General features: G+C 36.0%; 3 protein-coding genes and 1 pseudogene across 25 annotated transcripts in view; 3 read left to right on the top strand and 1 right to left on the bottom strand.

Moving 5' to 3' along the window:
- Positions 1-20,666, top strand: part of LOC135690183 (uncharacterized) — a 42,611-nt gene extending 21,945 nt beyond the window's left edge. For 3 of the 23 annotated variants that reach the window (XR_016145361.1, XR_016145360.1, XR_016145364.1), the window contains 2 exons: positions 201-272; positions 1,638-1,777. Coding sequence is in view for 6 of the 23 variants with exons in the window: in XM_089116307.1 (XP_088972433.1) it covers positions 1,708-1,815; positions 2,116-2,476; positions 2,835-3,013 (648 nt within the window). In the remaining 17 variants the exon portion in view is untranslated. Of the gene's footprint in view, positions 1-200; positions 273-1,637; positions 2,477-2,834; positions 9,483-14,532; positions 14,809-15,541 lie in introns of those variants that run through there. The other 20 variants (XM_089116283.1, XM_089116278.1, XM_089116276.1 and 17 more) reach the window with 17 other exon arrangements.
- Positions 42-13,542, bottom strand: LOC148960626 (uncharacterized). Its single transcript, XM_089108508.1, has 4 exons — positions 13,432-13,542; positions 13,045-13,165; positions 12,648-12,752; positions 42-12,518 (listed from the first exon to the last, which is right to left on the bottom strand). The coding sequence occupies exons 1-4, from the start codon at positions 13,536-13,538 to the stop codon at positions 12,459-12,461; spliced, it is 393 nt and encodes a 130-aa protein (XP_088964634.1). The 5' UTR covers positions 13,539-13,542; the 3' UTR covers positions 42-12,458.
- Positions 9,825-12,309, top strand: LOC148960627 (uncharacterized). The gene is made up of 3 exons (XM_089108525.1): positions 9,825-10,772; positions 10,956-11,178; positions 11,546-12,309. The coding sequence occupies exons 1-3, from the start codon at positions 9,825-9,827 to the stop codon at positions 12,307-12,309; spliced, it is 1,935 nt and encodes a 644-aa protein (XP_088964651.1).
- On the top strand, positions 17,742-21,920 carry LOC148960625 (uncharacterized; annotated as a pseudogene).
- The last annotated feature ends 2,909 nt before the right edge of the window (positions 21,921-24,829 follow it).

Genomic DNA, 24,829 nt, shown 5'->3' with positions numbered 1-24,829 from the left:
TGTTATTCTTTAGGGTGCTTTCAAGTTGCAAACGTTTTGCACATTTAAAGGTCTTTGTCAAAATTTACTGTTTCTATTGATAAAAACTAAAGGACTACTGATACATTATTCTCTAAGCCAGTGGAAAATCTATATGTTCTTAATTTTACAACAATTTATTGGTGTCTGTAAATACAGGTGGTGTGGTCATTTGATTTCAGATTGAAACTTGTGATAAATGCCAAAAGAGCTGCCCAATTAAAGTGATCAAAGAAGATCTGCAGCCAATCAAAGTAAGTCTTCTATTATTCAAAGTAAATCGATTTTTGCAATAAAGGTCTCCCTAACAATATAAATTTCTGAAAGGGCAGTTCACAAAAAGATAATTCATTACATCTAGCAGATATTCTCTCTTGCAATAAATGCTAATTAGAGCTTGAGGTGGTCATAAAAGAACCCATTGTTCATGAATAAATTGAATTCATATTAAGAAATCCAGGTAAGATGACTAATTTTTTTCCCTGACCTTTCTTTTGCTCGAAAATATTCTCCTTGAAAATGCAGTTGTAAAAAACTTGCGCCTCCCTTTGAGAGGCAACATATCCATTTGCGATGATGGGAATTGATCTTTTTGATCCATTAAAGAGAACTGCAGACAGAAACACGTATATTTTCACGGTGACAGACTTCTTTACAAAGTTGACGGAAGCATTTCCAATTCCAAGTAAGAATGCCAAAGAAGTTGCTAAATGCATAATGAAATTGTTTTTCCACCATGGTGCTTGTCATGCTTTTTTGTTGGATAACGGAGGTGAATTTGTGAACAAGGTAAAGCTTTTTAGTAACGAGAAATGTTTCAAACATCCATTAATTCGTTAACTGATGAAAATGTCTGCAGTCTGTCATAAAGTAATCAATACCGTATAAGCCCAACTGAACATGCTTTTGGTGTAGAAGGACCAGATGATTCTAAGTTGCTACTCCAAATATCACACTCAATGTGACCTTCAGGCAACTCTTAGTTGGAAAGTATATTAGGTTGAAGGGAAGGAAGATTAATTTAATATAATAATATGATGCTTGTACAAGAAATAAAGGATTTCCTATGTCAGCTGGCAGGCATTTATATAAATAATATGCGATTTAAGCAAAACTTTGGATGATAAATTGGCATACGAACTAAGTTAAGAAAAAAATACCTTCAGGCAGCTCACTTTTTAGCTAATGCATTAAAACCAAATCTCTTTTCTACATCTTTAATCTTAGCTAGAAGAGGCAAAACGTCTTTTCTCTTGATAGAGGAATCCTTGTGAACAGATTTTCTGATTACTTGTTCATTTGTCATTTTGTTTATAAATTTTACTTCTTGTAAATATTAATGAATACTTGATAAAAGTGCTGGGGAAAAATCCTGAAAAGACAGCAATGTATCACCCCCAAACCAATGGACTGGACGAAAGAACTAATCAAACAATCCAACCGTATTTTAGATCAAGATTTGTTGCATTCTTCTTTCGGCTAAATCGACAGACAACTTCTAACGGATTGTTTCATCATTCAAATTATCTCTGAATTAAAAACTTAAGAGTATCTTGGAAGCATTAATTCTCATTAGTTACTGCAATATCTTATTGTTAATCAAAACCGTTATTTTACAGGCGATTAAGTACCTTTCTGAATGGGCACCCAGAGAAGTGGGACGAGTTCTTAGATGCTACACTTTGGTCAATGCGCTTGAAGCAACAGGCCATGACAAAGTTTTTGCCATTGAAAGTGCTTTATGGTCAGGAGCCCAGATTTCCCATAGAACTTGAAGATTTGCCGGAAACTTTAGAGGTAGTCAAGTGTCTCAACGCGATTAAAACTGATTATAAATTCCGATGATCACTACTTAGTGTTTTCATTTACCTGACAATAATGTTCAAATGTAGACTTGAACGTACTTCATTTCTACTTTTAAATAATAACAACAGTACAAAACACTATTACTGTAATATATTTCACCTTTCCTTAAATGTTTTTGCAACATGATTTAAACAGAGTCTCAAGATTTGTATCTAAACTGGATTATCTTTAGTTAGAATTCAGTTATTTTAAATTATACTTTCAATGTTAAGCTCTTTATTTTGATTTCAGATAAGCAAATTATTACCGAGCAAAGGTGATATAGATGCTCACATGGATCGTTTCCAAGCTGCCAAAGTTAAGCTGTATGAGAAGCTCTGCTCAAACGTTGCTGTAGCGCAAAGCAAGCAGAAAGAAGCAGACAGAAAAAAGATCCTCAGCAAACAGCCTGATTTGAAAGTCGGTTCCAAAGTCCTGGTTTCAAATATTGGAATCAAAAACCAGAAAGGGAGAAAACTGGAACAGAGATACCCCGGTCCAGTGAGAATTTCCGAAATTCAAGGCAATAGATTCTTTCTTGTAGATGTGGAGGGGAATGTATTGAAAAAATCAGTCCATAAAACCAGGCTCAAATTATACAAGGAGCAGAAAGGTAAAAGACTATTTACAAACTGATACTATGGGTATGATGTGTGCAAATGAGATGTCTTGCAAAATGAAATACTTTGGGTATGAAATACTGAATATGCAGAAAAGGAAAGAATACTTTTGGTATCATTGAAAAGCATGTCATTACAAAATAGCAAAAATGTCCCAATATTGTATCGTCATCTTTGATAGTATTTCAACAGCTTTCTGCATCAAAAGTAAAACTCTTGAACAAGAAGTTCATTGTAAGAATAATTTTTGGTTACTTATTCTACATAAATATAAATTTAAATTACCCTTGGATGAAAATAAAAGAGACTGGATTTTGTAAAAAATAGGTGTATTTTCATTAATTCTTCCAGGCAATGGAGCCTTCCCTTCTCCCATCGGAGCAAGGATAGTGAAAGATGAAGATGTTCGTTATAAGAATAAATTTAGCTTACTTATTCTACATAAAACGGCGGGAAAATTTCGAGGGTGCGTTTTCGTCAATTTTTCCCGCCGTTTTCAAATTTTATTAGATCCCAGTCTTACCGCGTGAGTGTATTTGCCATTTTCATCACATAGAATTTAATAATGGTCAATTGTCTTTGGACAATCATGATTGAAATTACTTTGGGCTATTCCTGAAAATTTTTCACTTTTATGAAATCAATTTTGATTCCAGAGGACAAAGATACCTTTATTGATTTCGAGGGTGAATATGAAAGCCTTCGTGCCGTTGTAATAATTACATTGGCGATCACCGCGAATCTAAGGCTGGACAGTGAGTGCATCTTTGACGGGATTTTGAACCATTCCTAGATCTAAAGAAAAGTAAATAATTGATTTTGTCTAAATGTGAAATTTCTAAAGCGTTTTGAGTTGGGAGAGGTAAAAATGTAATTTACCTTGAATCTCGACACGAAATTTAGCGATCATTTGCGAGGTGTTTTTTTATATTATTCTTTGTGATCGAACAGTGACCCCGATATAGGTTAAATAGCAATGCATGATGATGAACTGGACAAAAAATAAAGTGGAAGTTCGCTTTGTAGAGGCGTGCAATGTTTTTAGTAGACAATGTGGTAAAAAGACGCTGAAATGGCGAAAATAGGCCTAATTCTAGCTGCGAAGCGATTTTGTTGTGAAAATCCTGTGTGCTGATTGGCTTAGAACATGGTAGCAAACTGAGCTCTCAGCCAATCAAAGATTTCACCGCTATGCTGTATACGCCTAGCACTGAGGTTTTCAAAATTCCTATACAATGGTTTTTGTAGAATTCAATTATATACTGGTAGAGTCAACCAGTGTGTCTATCTTAATAACAGAAATGCAGCGTGTGACCATTTTGCACAATGAAATTTTTCAGCCATAAGTTTTAGTGGGACTTCGCCAATCTTTGCATCTTCTTAGCACTTGTTTCTTGTTGATCGCTACATTACAAGGTAGTTATCATAATAAAATGATGCTCGTCTTACAGCAACTTCATAATCAACATTAATTTAATACCTAAATGGCATACCTGTAGATCTTTGAATAGACATGGGAGAAGAGAGATATGACCGAATATATACTTTTGGGAGAAAAATGAGCTGCCAGAAAAGAAAGTTGCAATCAAAGAAAGGACATTAGAAGAGAAGAGCAAGCAAGAAGTCTTTCATCAGTGGTAGAAAATTTGATTATTATGACTTCAACAACTACTTACTCCGAAAAGGAAATAGCAAAGACTGCCTGACAGCCATCCCCATCCATCCCACACCCCCACAAAGAGCAGCCTATAGTTTTCAAAGAAGAGTTTTCAAACTGCAATTACTTTATTCTAGAATTTTTTAAATTTATGTTGTCAGAACAAGGGAGCGCAATCAAATCATTCTGTCAGGGATAGCCCTTGAGAAACCCTGATTTTATTGAAACTATTTAAACCGTATTGCAACGTTTCTGTTCTCAAAGGTGGGAGAATGTTCTTCAAGTCAGTTGAAAAGAATTCAAGAGGTCCAATAGTAGCCCATGATGATAGGCAGGTGGTAAGAGACATGACAAAAGCACGGCATGTTTTTGATGCCTCCCATGACAGTTTGATGGGGGTTCATACTGACACAACAAAAACTTGTACTGCTATTGCTGCAAGATACTACTGCCCTGGTATTTGGCATGATACAAAAATGGGTTAGCTTATGAAATGTGTTCTTTTGTCAATAAGAGGTTCCCTAGTTCCATTATTGAGATATTAAAATTCCATTACAAACCAAACATTATGCTTGGATTAAGTTTTCAGACACCGTGAAATCTTAGTTATTGAAAGTATTACACTGATCCCCAGACTTTTCTTACTACCAACATTAACTATTTTGCTGTTCTAAGCTTTACTTTGCTGATTAATACCCAAGATCCAAACTAGTCTCAATCTGAAAATTTTTCCAGGGCTTTCCAGTAATAATGTAATGACCCAAAATTGCTTTCTCTTGCCACTATAGAATTACAGCTTTGTTACTTTGAATTGTCTTTTGCATACATAACAAGGCTTTGTCTCATAAAGTCGAAGATGTAATGAATCTCTGAAATATCTTGAATTCTTCAGGATGCTTTCAAGTTGCAAACTTTTTGCACATTTCAAGGTCTTTGTCAAAACTTACTGTTTCTATTGATAAAAACTAAAGGTCTATTGATACATTATTCTCTAAGCCAGCGGAAAATCTATATGTTCTTAATTTTACAACAATTTATTGGTGTCTGTAAATGTAAGAGATGTGGTCATTTGATTTCAGATTGAAACTTGTGATAAATGCCAAAAGTGATCAAAGAAGATCAGCAGCCAATCAAAGTGAGTCTTCTAATATTTAAAGTAAATCAATTTTTGCAATTAAGGTCTGTAAATTTTTGAAAGGACAGTTCACAAAAAGATCATTCATTTACATCTAGCAAATATTCTCTCTTGCAATAAATGCTAAATATACCTCAAGGTGGTCGTAAAAGAACCCATTGTTCATGAATAACTAGAATCAGGGTAAGATGACTGATTTTTTTCCCTGACCTTTCTTTTGCTCGAAAATATTCTCCCTGAAAATGTAGTTGTTAAAAACTTGCGCCTCTCTTCGAGAGACAACATATCCATTTGCAATGATATGAATTGATCTTTTTGGTTCATTAAAGAAAACTGCAGACAGAAATACATATATTTTTACAGCGACAGACTTTTTTACAAAGTTGATGGAAGCATTTCCAATTCCAAGCAAGAATGCAAAAGAAATTGCAAAATGCATAATGAAATTGTTTTTCCACCACAGTGCTTGTCATGCTTTTTTGTTGGATAACGGAGGTGAATTTGTGAACGAGGTAAAGCTTTTAAGTAACGAGAAATGTTTCAAATATCCATTAATTCGTTAAGTGATCAAAATTTTTGCAGTCTGTCATAAAGTAATCAATACCGTATAAGCCCAAATGAACACGCTTTTGGTGTAGAAGAACCAGATGATTCTAAGTTGCTACTCCAAATATCACGCTCAATGCGACCTTCAGGCAACTCTTAGTTGGAAAGTATATTAGGTTGAAGAGAAGGAAGATTAATTTAATATAATAATATGATGCTTGTACAAGAAATAAAGGATTTCCTATGTCAGCTGGCAGGCATTTATATAAATAATATGCGATTTAAGCAAAACTTTGGATGATAAATTGGCATACGAACTAAGTTAAGAAAAAAATACCTTCAGGCAGCTCACTTTTTAGCTAATGCATGAAAACCAAAATCTCTTTTCTACATCTTTAATTTTAGCTAGAAGGGCAAAACGTCTTTTCTCTTGATAGAGGAATCCTTGTCAACAGATTTTCTTTGACAGAAGCATTTCCAATTCCAAGCAAGAATGCCAAAGAAGTTGCTAAATGCATAATGAAATTGTTTTTCCACAACAGTGCTTGCCATGCTTTTTTGTTGGATAACAGAGGTGAATTTGTGAACGAGGTAAAGCTTTTTAGTAACGAGAAATGTTTCAAATATTCATTAATTTGTTAAGTGATGAAAATATTTGCAGTCTTTCATGAAGTAATTGATACCGTATAAGCCCAAATGAACACGCTTTTGGTGTAGAAGAACCAGATGATTCTAAGTTGCTACTCCAAATATCACGCTCAATGCGACCTTCAGGCAACTCTTAGTTGGAAAGTATATTAGGTTGAAGAGAAGGAAGATTAATTTAATATAATAATATGATGCTTGTACAAGAAATAAAGGATTTCCTATGTCAGCTGGCAGGCATTTATATAAATAATATGCGATTTAAGCAAAACTTTGGATGATAAATTGGCATACGAACTAAGTTAAGAAAAAAATACCTTCAGGCAGCTCACTTTTTAGCTAATGCATGAAAACCAAAATCTCTTTTCTACATCTTTAATTTTAGCTAGAAGGGCAAAACGTCTTTTCTCTTGATAGAGGAATCCTTGTCAACAGATTTTCTTTGACAGAAGCATTTCCAATTCCAAGCAAGAATGCCAAAGAAGTTGCTAAATGCATAATGAAATTGTTTTTCCACAACAGTGCTTGCCATGCTTTTTTGTTGGATAACAGAGGTGAATTTGTGAACGAGGTAAAGCTTTTTAGTAACGAGAAATGTTTCAAATATTCATTAATTTGTTAAGTGATGAAAATATTTGCAGTCTTTCATGAAGTAATTGATACCGTATAAGCCCAAATGAACACGCTTTTGGTGTAGAAGAACCAGATGATTCTAAGTTGCTACTCCAAATATCAAGCTCAATGCGACCTTCAGGCAACTCTTAGTTGGAAAGTATATTAGGTTGAAGGGAAGGAAGATTAATTGAATATGATAATTTGATGTTTGTACAAAGAATTAAAGGATTTCCTATGTCAGCTGGCAGGCATTTATATAAATAATATGTGATTTAAACAAAACTTTGGATGATAAATTGGCATGCGAACTAAGTGAAGAAAAAAAATACCTTCAGGCAGCTCACTAGCTAATGCATGAAACCAAAATCTCTTTTCTACATCTTTAATCTTAGCTAGAAGAGGCAAAATGCTTTTCTCTTGATAGAGGAATCCTTGTGAACAGATTTTCTGATTACTTGTTCATTTGTCATTTTGTTCATAAATTTTACAATTTGTAAAGATTATTGAATACTTGATGAAAGTGCTGGGGACAAATCATAAAAAGACATCAACGTATCACCACCAAACCAATGGACTGGATGAAAGAACTAATCAAACAATCCAACCGTATTTGTTGCATTCTACTTTCGGCTAATTCGACAGACAACTTCTAACGGATTGTTTCAGCATTCAAATTATCTCTGAATTAAAAACTTAAGAGTGTCTTGGAAGCATTAATTCTCATTAGTTACTGCAATATCTTATTGTTAATCAAAAACGTAATTTCAACAGAATCTCAAGATTTGTATCTAAACTGGATTATCTTTAGTTAGAATTCAGTTATTTTAAATTATACTTTCAATGTTTAGCTCTTTATTTTGATTTCAGATAAGCAAATTATTACCGAACAAAGGTGATATAGATGCTTACATGGATTGTTTCCAAGCTGCCAACGTTAAGCTGTATGAGAAGCTGCGCTCAAATGTTGCTATCGCGCAAAGCAAGCAGCAGCAAGCAGACAGACAGAGAAGCAGACAGAAAAAAAGATCCTCAGCAAACTGCCTGATTTGAAAGTCGGTTCCAAAGTCCTGGTTTCAAATATTGAAATCAAAAGCCAGAAAGGGAGAAAACTGGAACAGAGATACTCCAGTCCAGTGAGAATTTCCGAAATTCAAGGCAATAGATTCTTTCTTGCAGATATGGAGGGGAATGTATTGAAAAAACCAGTCCATAAAACCAGGCTCAAATTATACAAGGAGCAGAAAGGTAAAAGACTATTTACAAACTGATACTATGGGTATGATGTGTGCAAATGAGATGTGTTGCAAAAGGAAATACTTTGGGTATGAAATAGGGAATATGCAGGGACGGAAAGAATACTTTTGGTATCATTGAAAAGCATGTCATTACAAAATAGCAAAAATGTCACAATATTGTATCGTCATCTTTGATAGTATTTCAACAGCTTTCTGCATCAAAAGTAAAACTCTTGAACAAGAAGTTCATTGTAAGAATAATTTTTGGTTACTTATTCTACATAAATATAAATTTAAATTACCCTTGGATGAAAATAAAAGAGACTGAATTTTGTAAAAAATAGGTGTATTTTCATTAATTCTTCCAGGCAATGGAGCCTTCCCTTCTCCCATCGGAGCAAGGATAGTGAAAGATGAAGATGTTCGTTGTAAGAATAAGTTTTGCTTACTTATTCTACATAAAACGGCAGGAAAATTTTGAGGGTGCGTTTTCGTCAATTTTTCCCGCCGTTTTCAAATTTTATTAGATCCCAGTCTTTCCGCGTGAGTCTATTCGCCATTTTCATCACACAGAATTAGTAATAATGGTCAATTGTCTTTGGACAATCATGATTGAAATTACTTTGGGCTATTGCTGAAAATTTTTCACTTTTATGAAATCAATTTTGATTCCAGAGGACAAAGATACCTTTATTGATTTCGAGGGTGAATATGAAAGCCTTCGTGCCATTGTAATAATTACATTGGCGATCACCGCGAATCTAAGGCTGGACAGTGAGTGCATCTTTGACGGGATTATTAACCATTCCTAGATTTAAAGAAAAGTAAATAACTGATTTTGTCTAAATGTGAAATTTCTAAAGCGTTTTGGGTTGGGAGAGGTAAAAACGTAATTTACCTTGAATCTCGACACGAAATTTAGCGATCATTTGCGAGGTGTTTTTTTATATTATTCTTTGCGATCGAACAGTGACCCCAATATTCTATTGATAAAAACTAAAGGTCTACTGAAACATTATTCTCTAAGCCAGCGGAAAATCTATATGTTCTTAATTTTACAACAATTTATTGGTGTCTGTAAATATAGGTGATGTGGTCATTTGATTTCAGATTGAAACTTGTGATGAATGCCAAAAGTGATGAAAGAAGATCTGCAGCCAATCAAAGTGAGTCTTCTAATATTTAAGGTTACGGTAAACGTTTCAGGGCGAAAACATCAATTTTTCGATTTCTTCATATTCTGATAGCCGAATTAATAAGGTACATAATGATACCAAGTTTGAAACTAGAAGAAGTTTTGAAAATGGAGAAAATCCCGTATAAACGAAGGTTTCCATAATTTCCTTATCAAAGTTTCTAGCTGCGGTTTTCAAAACGCTCGACCTGTTAAGCCGATTATCCTTGTTCTGCGGTTGTGGTCGCGTGCCTTATTTACAAATGGGCAGGGTCCCTAAGTGCGCAGTATCCTTAACAAGCTCTAACTAGAATGAAATTCAGTATTATCAATCATGGGCCGTTATAGGAGCACCACAATTTCGTACAAGAAAAGTAAAAAGTCCAAGAGCCGAGAGAAAAAGGGATCAAATTTCGAAGAACAAAAGAAAACTTTTCTTAAAGACTCGGATAAAGGTTCTTGGTATGAACAAAATGATTTGTTCCAGGAAAATTTAAGCAGCGAATCATCGGCTGACTGTTCCGAATCTGAAAACGACGAAAGGTTGTTGGATGGTGATTTTATTAAGCCAGCTTCTGAGCTATATCTCGTGAGCCCGTCCTTGTTAGAACAAGGGTTGAATTCTGCTGCTTCTTGCAAGTATTGCAACTGCGATCTTAAAATATTGTCTCATGATAAGGGGCGCCAAGGACTCGGTACAACATGGATCTTCAAATGTGTAAACGAAAAATGTCCTTCTCAGCAAAGTAACCAGCCATTTAATATAAGCAGAAAAAGTGGCCATATTTTTGAGGTGAATCGTGCCGCTGTACTAGCGTTCAGGCTAATCGGTAAGGGACATTCAGCTGCAAGGAAATTCTGTAGTGTCATTGGCTTGCCTCAGCCGATTTCGAAGCCCCGATGGGGAAAGCATACAAAATACCTCTCAGAGCAAGTCGACACTGTACTAGAAATTTCGTTGTGTCAGGCTGCCCAGGATTTAAAGGACTTTAAGAGAGAAACAGGTCCATCAACTTTGGAAAACGACGGCTCTATTACAGTTGCTACAAGCTTTGATGGTTCGTGGGGGTCTCGGGGCTGGTCATCAAAAAGTGGACTCGTTGCCGCAGCTTCAGTGGATATAGGGAAAATTTTAGACATCACGGCCAAATTCAATTCTTGCACTGTATGCACGAGAATTAAAATAAAGAGGGAAAAAGGAGAGATGTCCCAATTGGAGTATTTGGAATGGTACATTAAGCATGACAACGATTGTGAGCTAAATTATGATGGCAGTGCGCAGGTAATTTCTATCTAACTTCAATCTTATGGAATCTTTCTTGTTTTGCAGAAATTCTTCTAATTAACGCAACAGCACTTCATTATAGAGTAATAGGATTGCTTTCAATGTGAAATTATGGGTCAGGGGAAACATTATTTGAATAAATTTGTGTGCCATGTGCCAAAATAAATTTTTTGTCTATAGTCGATGGAGGCAGCAGGGGTGCTTGAAATTTATAAAAGATCAATTGCCAAGCACAATCTGAGATACAGCCCATTTGTCGGTGACGGAGACAGCAAATCGTACGCAACGATTGTAAAAGAAAAGCCATATGGACAAGCTGTTTATATACCGAAGGAAGAGTGCATTTCACATGTCACTAAAAGAATGGGAACGCATTTGCGAAATATGATCAAAGAGTATAAAGGTTTGTTAAAATTCAAAACAAGTAAAATAAGACTCCCAATAGTAATCGAATCAACTTTGCAATTATTTTTGATGCGATCATTACACGTACTTTTTAACTTCAAAAACAACTTGTTTCTTCAAATTATCAGATTTCATCAGAGCTTTAAGTTTCTTTTTATGGAGGTTCATACCTATTATATGTATGCAATTAATAACTTCGACCTTCAATGGAAATGGTCCTACTTGGCGAATGTCTGACTTATCCAGGGTACGACCTAACAGGAGTCAACTGTAGTTTCAAATATGAGAATAGATAAATGCTTCTGACTTGCCTCTGCTATAATTTGAAAATACTTTTTTAAAGTGATAGGAAACATTTTCTTCAGGAAAGAAATTAGACGATGGCAAAGGGTTAGGTGGGATTGGACGTCTCACCCTGCAAAGAATTAATACGATGCAGAATTTTTATGGCCTTGTGCTTAGAGAAAAGGGAAGCAATGCTGAGGAGATGTCAAGGGCAACCCACGCTATTCTGAAGCATTATTCGGACCTGCCTCTAGAATCCCGTCATGATAACTGTCCTGAGGGTAAATCATCTTGGTGTAGTTACAATAGAGACATAGCAACTAAAGAAACCACACACAGACCCATCAAGAACCCCATCCCTGCAGCAGTTGTGAAGGTAATACAGCCCATATTCGAAAAGCTCGGTGACTCAAAATTTCTCGCAGGATGCGAAGGTGCTCTTACGCAAAACGTGAATGAATCACTACACCATACAATCTGGAGCCTTGCCCCGAAAGAGCAGTACACATCGGCCAATGAAACCTATCTTGCAATTAAGCTCGGTACAGTCATTTTCAACGATGGTTTGGCTCCACTTCTAAAACGTTTATTGCCAATGATAGGAGTGCATGTTAACCTATTTTCAGAGGCTGCTTGGATAGCCATCGACACGCTCCGCGCAGAAAATAAGAAGTGCAAGGATTCAGATGATACAAAAACATGTAGGAAGAGATTAAAAAGGATCAAGACGAAAAAACAGGATGCTTTTGTACACGAAGAAGGCATTCAGTATAAATCACAAGGGTTCTATGTATCCTCATCCAAATGCAAATCTACTAAGAAGAACAAAACAGCGAAAAAATGAAATTAACTTTATCTAAATAGCTTGCGGTTTTGGGGTTTTGAACAACTGGTTTTTGCGCAACAAATTTATTGAGCGTCATTGCTACAACTCCAACATAAAAATAATTTTTAGTTAAGAGCATAATATTTTTTTCGTTAAGGATTTATAATTTATACGCGGGGAAGGTTCATTGCAAAGCAAAACACGTCCAGGCTGACTTTGAAGGCGTCCTGTAAAAAAGAAATGGCATTCAAAAAAGAGGCGGATGCTGTATCAAGAGGCTTTACAAATAAAAATAACAATAATCATTATGAAAATGATAATCATCAAAATGTAGATCTGAGATTCCTTTCACTTACTTCCCTTATTTCTCCTTTAATATCGCCAGGGACCAAATCCCGTATGAAGTCCATCAAACACTTTGGATATTCATAGTGAGCGTCCTCAGGGCCAACTTTCAATTTCTGTATATATCACAAACCATTATTAGGTTATACTCGCACCTCTTACTCCTAAAATACACTCTGAACAAATTGAGTTAAGGGTCAAGTGAGGAAATTCAGGAACCCCTATAAGCAGTACATTGTCTTTTGAACATTTTTTAGCATGCTGTATATTGATATATTGATTGTTTTTCTCATTGAGCAACTTATTGAGTTAGAATGTTTTTGTTGATGAGATGCCCCATTTGACATTATGATTTTTACCAATAGGGTAATTGAATAGACTTGAAAAAATAACTTTAAAACTGATAACCTTTAATGCAACCGCCCACCAGCAGTAGTGAAAATAGCGATTTTGTCGGGGCGTCTTCCCCCGTTTCTTTTTATCGCTAATGCTTTTTATCAAATTCTTTGCAAATTCCTGTCCATTGAACCTGTAAAAAGAAACAAAATTTGATGTGGGAAAACGGAGTTTGTTTTCACAAAGGGTTATAAGAGAAAGTTCTAAAATACTAACAGATAATTTCAAGAAATCATCTGATGTTTATTTTTGTTGCAATTATCAAAATACTGAATTTCTGTCAAAGGTGTTCCATACCCTTGTTCTGTAGCTTTTTGTTATATTTTATCTTAAGAAATATATAAGAAGCTTTTGAAAAGAAAAATCCAGTGTTATCTCATTAAAAAAAAAATCTCTTACCCATGCCTCCTCATTTGCTCTAGCATGATTTCCGTTTCGGGTTGCGCCTTCGACTGTGCCATTTTGGTTGTTCTGCTTCTTGAGGTTTGCGTGAGAGTGTGGCACATCCATGAATCGTTGTGTTTATTTGTAGACGCTTATTGATCTTAAATCTTAAACTACTTGACCCGGATTACATTGTGGGTAACATGATCCCGAATATGTATCTTGCAAGTGCGATCAGTAAAATCCCGTTTTCTCTGGACTCGAAATTCCTCTACATGCAGGTACGAAAAAGCTATTATGTACCCAAGGAACCAATCGAATGGCTCGAAAATTTGCACACGGCCAGGGCAGACGTTGGGCAAACAAAGTGTGTCTCAAAATTTTTTTATTTTCTCTGGTCCGTCTTTTATACCCAAATACAGCTGCGGGAGGGTGGAAAAATTATTTGCCAATTTTTGACAGGGTATAGTTTAAAGAAGAGGAGGAATTTAAAAAATCTGAGACACACTTTGGTAGCTTAGGACCGGCACTTCCTGCTGGTCTAAGTCAGATTTTGTTACCTCAAACGCAAGGGTACATAATAGCTTTTGAAGGTGGTACACTTTTTGACCAGTAAATTCGCATGGAAAATAACATTTAACATTATTTGCCAATAATTTTTATCTGGCTAAATACGCCATAATCTTGTGCATCGAATGATATATAGTTTATCCAGATTCCTTGAGCCGTTTGGCCTTTAGGAAGGAAAAACCAATTTTCGTGTTCAAAACGTTTACCGTAACCTTAAAGTAAATCGATTTTTGCAATAAAGGTCTCCCTAACAATATAAATTTCTGAAAGGGCAGTTCACAAAAAGATCATTCATTACATCTAGCAGATATTCTCTCTTCCAATAAATGCTAATTAGAGCTCGAGGTGGTCGTAAAAAACCCATTGTTCATGAATAAATTGAATTCATATTAAGAAATCAGGGTAAGATGACTAATTTTTTTCCCTGACCTTTCTTTTGCTCGAAAATATTCTCCCTGAAAATGTAGTTGTAAAAAACTTGCGCCTATCTTTGACGGGCAACATATCCATTTGCGATGATGGGAATTGATCTTTTTGGTCCATTAGAGAGAACTGCAGATGGAAACACGTATATTTTGACGGCGACAGACTTTTTTACAAAGTTGACGGAAGCCTTTCCAATTCCAAGCAAGAATGCCAAAGAAGTTGCTAAATGCATAATGAAATTGTTCTCCACCACGGTGCTTGCTATGCTTTTTTGTTGGATAACGGAGGTGAATTTGTGAATGAGGTAAAGCTTTTTAGTAAGGAGAAATGTTTCAAATATTCATTAATTCGTTAAGTGATGAAAATTTTTTAAGACATGAAGTAATTGATACCGTATCAGCCAAACTGAACACGTTTTTGGTGTAGAAGAACCAGATGATTCTAAGTTGCTACTCCAAATATCACGCTCAATGCGACCTTCAGGCAACTCTTAGTTGGAAAGTATATTAGGTTGAAGGGAAGGAAGATTAATTATGATAATTTGATGCTTGTACAAGAAATAAAGGATTTCCTATGTCAGCTGGCAGGCATTTATATAAATAATATGTGATTTAAGCAAAACTTTGCATGATAAATTGGCATGCGAACAGAGTTAAGAAAAAAAAATAGCTTCAGGCAGCTCACTTTTTAGCTAATGCATGAAAACCAAAATCTCTTTTCTACATCTTTAATCTTAGCTAGAAGAGGCAAAACGTCTTTTCTCTTGATAGAGGAATCCTTGTCAACAGATTTTCTGATTACTTGTTCATTTGTCATTTTATTCATAAATTTTACAATTTGTAAAGATTATTGAATACTTGATGAAAGTGCTGGGGACAAATCATAAAAAGACATCAACGTATCTCCCCCAAACCAATGGACTGGACGAAAGAACTAATCAAACAATCCAACCGTATTTTAGATCAAGATTTGTTGCATTCTTCTTTCGGATAATTCAACAGACAACTTCTAACGGATTGTTTCAGCATTCAAATTATCTCTGAATTAAAAACTTTAGAGTGTCTTGGAAGCATTAATTCTCATTAGTTACTGCAATATCTTATTGTTAATCAAAACTGTTATTTTACAGGCGATTAAGTACCTTTCTGAATGGGCACCCAGAGAAGTGGAACGAGTTCTTAGATGCTGCACTTTGGTCAATGCGCTTGAAGCAACAGGCCATGACAAAGTTTTTGCCATTGAAAGTGCTTTATGGTCAGGAGCCCAGATTTCCCATAGAACTTGAAGATTTGCTGGAAACTTTAGAGGTAGTCAAGTGTCTCAACGCGATTAAAACTGATTATAAATTCCGATGGTCACTACTTAGTGTTTTCATTTACCTGACAATAGTGTTCAAATGTAGACTTGAAAGCATCTTTTTGAACCTTGAATGGAGGAATATTCAGGGTGACTCCAGCTGGCAAGATGTCTGTTATGTCAAAGCCATGACCAACAGGGGCAGATCAAGACATTCTCAACATTCTCAATTGAGAATGTCAGATTTTCCCAGTTTGATTATTCTAATTAAAATACTAAAAGTAATGAATGAGCTCAGGTTTAAGATTCAAGATAAGCATATCTTTTTTATTATGTATTTAAGGTATTTATTTCTACAACATGGCCGTATTTGATATTTTACTTCATTCTGCCTTTGCAAAATTTTTTTAGATCTTCTCTGGTGAAAAACCACATTCTCCTTCATTGAACCACATAATAGAAATAGGCAGAAGGGGAACTCCTGCAAATGAGGTGAAGCTTGAAAATTTTGGCGCATGAGTTAACTCAGAATGAGACTTGACATGTCTCTAATTTTTTTTTGAACGTGGCCGGCAAACTGAATTATATCATTTTCCAACGAAAAATCGCTAGAAAATCAGCGGAGGAGGTCGACAGGAGTTTACTTCAAAGCTGATAACCAAAACCTCACTCTCCCTATCTAAAGGATTGAGAAAAGCTCAGAGAATTAAGAAAGCATTGAAGCTACTAGAGGGTGTAGTTTCCCCTGACCGCCTGAACTTTTTAAAAACACAATTGAAATTTTCATGCTATCATTCAAAAGGTAAACGATTTGATGATAATTTTAAGGCCTGGGCTTTGACTTTATGTCACATCAGTGGAGAGTCATACAGATTTCTAGGAAAGCTTTTTAACTTACCTAGCAAGAAGACTCTAACCAACACTGTGGCAAAATTTGCTTCAGATGTTGGATTTACTGAGAAGTCTTTTTATGTTATAAAGCAGAGAGCAGAGTCACTACCAGCAGCAGGTAAGATTTGCTCTCTTTTGATGAATGAAATTTCACTGAAAAGCCACCTGTTCTATGATATATCTAAGGATCATTTGGTTGGCTTGGAGGACTTTGGTGATGGTAAGTTATCTGGTCTAGTTGCTAACTCCGCTTTGGTGTTGATGGTTAGGGGAATTGTTCATAACTGGAAACAGCCTATTGCATTTTTTCTTGTTAACGATTCTTGTGATGCCTATAGGCTAAAAGATATAATAAGTGAACCCCTTTTCATTTAGAATCTATGGAATGTTGTTTCCATCATCAGTGACCAAGGTTCAAATTTCTTATCTTTCACCCCTTCTGAAAATGTAACTGCAGAACAGCCATACATTCAAATGAGAGGCAAAAACTACTTTGTGATTTTTTATCCTTCGCATCTTCTTAAGTCAGTCAGCAACAATCTTTTAAAATACAATTTCAAATTTGAGAACAAAGAGGCAAACTGGGATGACATCAAATCTTTCTTTAATAAGTAGCAAAAACATCCATCAGGACTGCCCCTTAGCTAACAGAAAGGCACATTAATCCTAATAATGGCTTTATGAAAATGAGAGCCAAGCTTGCTGCTCAAATATTTAGTCATTCTGTGGCTGCTGATATTTCTCTGTATGCAAGCCTTGGTGGTCTTTCTAAAAGTACAGCTGAATTTTAGAGAGAGTTGATAAGATCTTTGACACCTGCAATTAAAACTATAAAAATAGTAGAAGGGGCTAGGATTTGCAGAAATTATTAGGTAAAGTTAGTATACAGTTTTTTTTATTTTGCACAGGGTAAAAGCAGATGGAAACTGCCTTTATCATGGATGCTCATATGCAGCTATTGGTTATGAGAGTTTTGAGTCAAGTTTTAACAGCTTTCGGCTCAGTCGAGATATACCTTCAGCCAGATTTATATGCCTCACATCGTCATTTTGAAAACTTGTCAAATGAAAAGAATTATGTCACCTTCTTTTTTAAATCTCTGTCCTTTGATGCAAGTGATCACTTTGATTACAACCTTAATAATGATAAGCAGTGCATTAAACAATTGTGAAAATGGAAGATGGTGTCCTTTCACATGTATTTTGGCATTACCAAGTGTAATACAGGTCCACTTATGTCTCTCTATCCCGACACAGAAGATAAATCTGCTGTAAACTTAAGTAATGCACAACTCCTTTCAAGAGATAAAATGTCCAGAAATTCTCCAATATATTTATTTTGGTCAGTTAGCTGCATTCCTTCTGGAAGTAAGAGATCAATTAAGCCAAATCACGTTGTCCCGGTTTGGTTGTCAATGATCCTTCTGCAGAATTCAAAGTACCTCTTAAATCTAAGCAAACAAAACTTTTCTTTCCAAAGTGCCAGACCAAAGAAAGACTTGAATCTTAACCCTTTCATAAAGAAGAGCCTCTTTTAGAGGCTTTACCTTGCGACCCTGTGAACATGATAAGCCTCTTTAGCGGCTTTGGCAATGGTTTTTGTGTAAACTAGATTGTGATGGCTACCTTTGTTATATACCATTATGTAGTCAAACTTTTAAAACAATAAAATCTTAAGAATTTTGCATGTGGTTTCATATGAAATTTTTGTGCAAACGGCCATTTAAAATTTACAGCGAGCTTGCATGTTTTGAAATTATGGCGGCCTACTAAATTGATGAGTGCGACTCACTGTCTGAATCAAGTAAAGACGATGTGCCACAAATAAGAGATTTTAGTGATGATTTTGTTACCGATTTTTAAATGTTTTCTGTGATTCAGATGACGAAGAAGAATTTGAAGGATTTCGCTTTGAAATGCCACCACTGGATGATGTGGAGTGGACACTCAATTCCGAGCCTAGCTTGTCAGCTGATCCAGATGCTGTTCACGATTTACCCGACCAGGGCCTACAACAAACAAAGCAGATGATGCGTATGATTTTTTTATTTCCAGCTTTTTTTGGGGATGACGTTTTAAAAAAATTTTTGAGACAGAAAAAAACGCTGCAACAATGTTACACCAAACCAATGGTGAACAGTGAAAGGTGACCATAGAGGAAATCAAAGCCTACATCGGCATCGTTGTGATCACCAATGTTGTTGACAGAACGATATCTCATTGCAGAAGAGAGCAAGTGGATTTTCCACACAAATATTGGAAAAATCTTTACCAGAGATGGATTTGCTGAGATTCAGCGCTTCGTACGTTTTTGCAATCCAAATATGATGGGAGAAAGCTGTGATCTCCTTCGCACAATTAGACAAGAAAAATTAAAAACGATTTATGTTTTGTCAAGAGACATCTCAGTGAACGAGAATATGATTCCCTTCAAAGGACGTCTTTCTTGGACACGAAGAATGCCACAAAAGCCAGTGAAGGTTGGCATCAGAGTTTTGCTTTTGGCTAAAGCGAGCAAGGGATACTGCTGGAACTTTGACGTATACACAGGCAAGGCAGGAAACACTGACAGTGATGTTGGCGACTTGGGGAAAACCGACATGGTTGTTCTCAACCTCTTGAAAAAAATAATGCATGGTGGCCATCATCTGTACATGAATAATTTTTATACCAGTGTACCATTGCTACTTTACTTGCAAAGGAAAGGAATTTTGGCCTGTGGAACAATATGTTCAAACAGATGATATTACCCTCACCAAATATTGGGTAACAAAATTAAAAAAATGGAAAGGGGGAGAGAAAATTTGCAAGCCAAAAGGGGCTAATTGCTCTGGTTTGGAAAGACACAAAGCCTGTTTATTTCCTCAGTGCTATTCATGATTCCTTAGCTGGTGAGCCTGTGACCAGAAACACAAAGAAAAACGGGGAATATGAGCAAATCACAACTCAGTGCCCCCTGCTGATCCAAGACTACAATGCAAAAATGCTTGGGGTTGACCTTTGTGACCAGTAATCAATTGTCAAAAAAGACAAAAAACAAAAACGATTTTTTTTTGAGAAAATTTATTGCTTTGCTAATTAAAGCAATAAACAATGCCTACATCATTGAGGGGCAAATCAAACCCCATATGGTGCCAGGAAAAAGAAAACGTGACCTCCTTCCTTCAAGGAGGAACTAGCCTTGGTGCTAGTAAAAAACAAAAGGGTTGCAAATTGTGGAAAAGGAAGGAAGAGAAGGAGCACAACAGAAGTTGAAGAAAGGAGACTGGTAAATGTAGGCATTCATTTGCCACAAAAGGGAGAAGGGAAGGAACATAGATGTGTTGTTTGCTGAAAAAAGCAAGCACTCTGGATAACTGCAAATCCAGGCAGAGATGTGAAAGAGTGCCCGTATTCATTTTCCAAAACAACATTTTGGTGCATTGGGTGCGAGCCTGTAAATTCTGTATATCTGTGCATAAAAAAATAATTGCTTTAGAGACTACCACACAAAGGTGCAGTTTTGGCGTTAAACGGGACACTATTTTGTTCTGTTTTTGTATTTTAACTAAATTTGTTTGCTTAATGAGACTGTGTGCTAAAACCATGATTTTTGAATTCTCTATCTTCTGATGCCAAGTGTTCTATATAACATTACCTTCTTCCTTGCAAAAATTTAAGTTGAAAATTATGTACGAAAATTTTATGTTTAGGCCAGGGAATTCAGTGTTAGAGGCACTTCCGGAATAGGACATCTAGTGAAAGATAGGTTAATAAGGAGAGTAATTTGGATGAATTAGCAAACCAAGCACTTCAATGAACTCCTAAATGGAAAATAATAATTTTGAAGTAGATTCCACTGCAGGTTTTTTATTTTGATGTAGGAAGCTTTTACTTCAAAGTGGACCAATTGTCAGATTCCCAATGTTATGATCCAGTGAAGAATGTTTGGAAGCCTGAAGAGAAGTTTGAGTAGCCTGGTCGCTATTCTTTTGGCACCAACTCGTTGTCTAAGTTTCCATGGTTAGTTTATTCTAAGAAGCTAGATGGTGCCTTTGGTCTTCCTTGTGTACTTTTTGGTAGGAGCATTGGTAAAAGTGGATCCAAAAAAACATGTTTGGTGAAAAGTCCCTTTAATGATTGGTCTTGTGCCTCTAGAGTGTTTTATGGTCATGAGAGTAAGTCAGATGTTCACAAAACTGCACTGCTCTCCATGCAAAGTTTTTGTGGTGTTGTGCAGAATAAGGTGAAGCCAATTAGCCAGATTCAAGATATTGCCTTTGATAAAAGAGTGTCTCTCAATAGGAAAAAAATGGGAGTCTGTTGTTAAATTGTGTTGTTTTCCATGGGAGAAAGAATTTTCCATTCTGTGGTCACAGGTATAATTCCAAGCACTAAGATTCAGAAGACTGTGACAACTTTCAAGCTCTTTTAAGTTTCAGAGTAGATAGTGGAACATTTCAAAACAGCTCCCAAAAATGCTACATGAAGATCAAAACCAGACAGAATAGTCTCACTGAGTGTTGTGCAGAAGTTATAAACGAGCAGACCAGTGCTGATATTAAACAGTTAAAATTCTTTTCAAGTTTGGCAGTTGAGGTAACAGATTGTTCAACCAAGGAGCAAATGCCTCTAGTTCTCCTTTATGTTGATAAAAATCAAGAAATTCAAGAAAGATTTATCAAGTTTATTCATTGTGATAAAGATATTTCAAGTTGAGCTCTTTCAAATAAAATAGATAGTTCTCTTACAAATGAGCTACAGCTAGACATGGCTGATTGTGCAGGACAGCGCTATGATGGTGCTGCCAACTTGTCAGGGCAGTACTCTGCCTTAGCTGCTCGTATCCACAGAATTAATCCCCTGGCTATCTAGACACATTGTGCCTCTCACAGATTTAACATCTGTGTTACTTCTGCATGCGAAATGCAGAGTGTACAGAACATGCTGAGTAATGTTACCAAGATAGGGGATTTCTTTCACGCTCCTAAAAGGCAACAGCTTCCTGAGCAAATGATAAATAAATTTTGTCCTCGTAATAGTCATATCAAACTCATTGACATTTGCTAAACTAGATGGGTCCTCCAAATTGATGAGCTAGACAGGTATTTGGAGTTGTACATCCCAATATTTGAAGCTCTGACAGTAATGAAGGACAACATAGATGGAAAATGGAACTCTTCTGCCTCTGATGCTTATATTGATCACATACTTATGCAGAATTTTTCTTTCCTTCTTACTCTTGTCATTGTTAAGCATTGTCTTGGATACATCAGTTTGCAACTGTTCAACTGCAGGGAGCACACATGGACATACTTACAGCCATTAAAGAAGTTGATATAATGTTGACCTCTCTAAAGATGACCAGAAAGCTCTTAGATACTTATTATAATTTTTGATTCGAAGAGGCATGTAGAATTGCAAAACAAGTAGGTGGCACAATAAAACTGTACCTTCCCAAAACCATGCTAAATACTTGTTATGTGTTCTAAATGAAGAAAAGCAGGATGTTCTGTTTCCATAAAGGATTACTGATGTGCATGTCCTTGGCGTGTGTGTCCTATGGTGGTTGACATAAAATAAAGTGCATGCGTACAATTCTTTTCATTCATAAATTTTTCACTGAAAATTCAACAAGCATAATTAACAAAACAATCATGTCGTACCCTTCCGGATCTGGAAGCAATTCTCAGCAAAATCCGTTTCAGTACCAAATGTATTTGCAGCAAATTGAATTTGAACGCTACCAGAATGCGCATATGAATTTGAATCCAGGGAATGAAATTGCAAAGGAGATGAAAAGAAAATAGAGGAAAAAAATTGTCACTGGTCCTAGATTCAAGCAAGAAGCCTGATTAGAGAGTGGAAAGAAAATGTCACTTAGATGGAAAGCAGTCGCAATCGGCAGGCATGGACAAAAATTATAAATAATGTTAACAAAAATGGACCTAAAAAACTGTCAACCAGGCCAAGAAAAAACTTTCGATTTTAAAAGACACCTACAAGAAAGCAAAGGATAACAATAAAAAGAGTGGCGCAGTTCCAGACTCTCCCCGATTCTACAACGATTTTGATGAAATATTATCATGTAGGCCTAAAGTCAAACTGGACTTGGTAAGAGAAGTTGGGGTAGCTGTCGAGGAGGAAAATAACGACGAAAGTAGGAATGTGGTTGAAGAAGGGATTAGAGGCTGAAAAAGAGAGAAATTAAGATGATGATGTTGTTGATAATGGCAAGAAAATAGCAAAAAAAAGAAAAATAGCATAACTGTATGGATAATGATGGAAAAAAGTGAAAGAAAATTTCAAAGACAGATTTTTGGATATGCAAGAGAGGCAGATGGATGCATTTGCGGAATCTGACCGGAGGAACAGAGAGTTTTTGGTGGAGCTGGAAGAGCAGCAGGGAAAAGCAGTGGCCGAGGAAAAAGAACGGGACAGATAATTTTTTATCCAGTTGGCAACTCTTTTGGGCAAAAAGTAATGTTCAAATTACAATGTCAATTTTTATTAGTTCAAATTATTTGCTTATAATCTTCGTTTATTATTGTGTTGCCTTGTTGTTCGCGTTCAATAAAACGCGCTGTGAATTCTTCGTCCTCCATTTCATCTCCATTTTCTTCACATATATTATGAAGAACACAGCAAGTTATAATGACCTCAACAACATTACTTGTTTATGTATCAAGTCTTTTTAATAGGCATCTACAACAGGCTTTTCAAATTCCAAACGCCCTCTCCACAACAGATCTGGCAGAAGAAAGAGTTTTGTTATATTTTGTTTGTGATCTTGTCAATGCTCCAATTTCGACTGTGATCTTGTCAATGCTCCATTGTCAGGGTATGGCTTTAAAAGCCAACTGCTCATTAGATATGCCCCATCGCCCATAATGAAAGGTTTCATGAGCTTGTTCTCTATATTTGCGAGTGGCCTATTCAGAATATCGCCCATTTCCGCATAAATTAAACGCATGTAAAACCCTTGCATCGTGAATGATGCTTGGAAAACCGGATGATACATCCATCAATTTCAAATTTCCATCGACGACAGCTTGCGTATTTATCGTGAATTTTTGTTTCCTGCAAAAGTAGTCAATGGGCGCATTTTCAGGTGCAACAATCTCTATGTGTGGCGTCAATTGCTCCTATAACTTGAGGGATTTTACATATCTCTGAAATCTTTCCAAAGCTATAGTTGTTTCCCTTTCATTTTTGGAAAATTTTATAAAATTGACTGCGCTAGATTTCCCAACACCAAAAACAGCAGCAGTTGATCTAAAACTATTTCTGGTTGAAAGTCTCCAAAGAGCAATGGCTACACGTTTCTGGATCAGAATAGCCTTTCTAAAGGTGGTGTGCCTTTTTTCCATATCGCCAGCAACAATATTTACGATATCATTGAATGATTGTTTAGAGAATCGAAGCTCCTGTTTCCAATATTCATCGAAGGTATCAAACTCTACATTAGCCCATAGTCTATCAAAACCAAGGCTGAGACCTTTCAATAGCCCAAAAACGCTTTGCTCCTCAAAGTAAATTTGCTTCTTTTAACATCCAAAAAGGGTGGCAGTTATTCATTGATGAGACAAAATAGTTTCTTCGTGCTCTGGCCAAAAGAAAAGCTCTCTTTGCCATCATCTGTTTCTTGCTAAGAGCTGATGCTCTTGAATTTGCAATAAATTGATAAATCGTGACAAGAAACAAGATAGACAATTGTAGCTCCATCATGATAACGAATAAAGAAATTTTATATTGGCGCAAACCAAGAAGCAAAAATAGTGATATTTTGGTGGGAAATATACTCTTTGTGTTATAAATGTGCATGTTATTTTCTTGAGCTATTAATTCCTTGAGGGTACTAAAGCATCCTTATAAAAAATCATGTGTGACCTGATGTAAGATGGTGGCATGATGTAAGAACAAATACGGATTAGCAAAAAGGATGCGCAGAAAAGTACAGTGTGACCGCAGCCTTAGGCCTTTGTCTGATGATATCAAATGCAAATATAAGTTTTTCAATGTATTTTCTCAATTAAAAAATTGCAACAGCACAATACATAAAGCCATAAAAATAGTAGAAGGGGCTAGGGTTTGAACAAATCCTTGGGTAAAGTAAGTATACAGTTGTTTTTTTATTTTGCACAGGGTAAAAGCAGATGGAAACTGCCTTTATCATGGATGCTCATATGCAGCTATTGGTAATAAGAGTTTTGAGTCAAGTTTTAAGAGCTTTCGGCTCAGTCAAGATATAC

The sequence above is a fragment of the Rhopilema esculentum genome, chromosome 1 (genome assembly GCF_057945365.1).
Source record: "Rhopilema esculentum isolate cy_ngs chromosome 1, ASM5794536v1, whole genome shotgun sequence".
NCBI classification, from domain to species: Eukaryota; Metazoa; Cnidaria; class Scyphozoa; order Rhizostomeae; family Rhizostomatidae; genus Rhopilema; species Rhopilema esculentum.
Note: the sequence above shows the minus strand (reverse complement) of the source record. Positions and strands in the feature narration are given on the sequence as shown.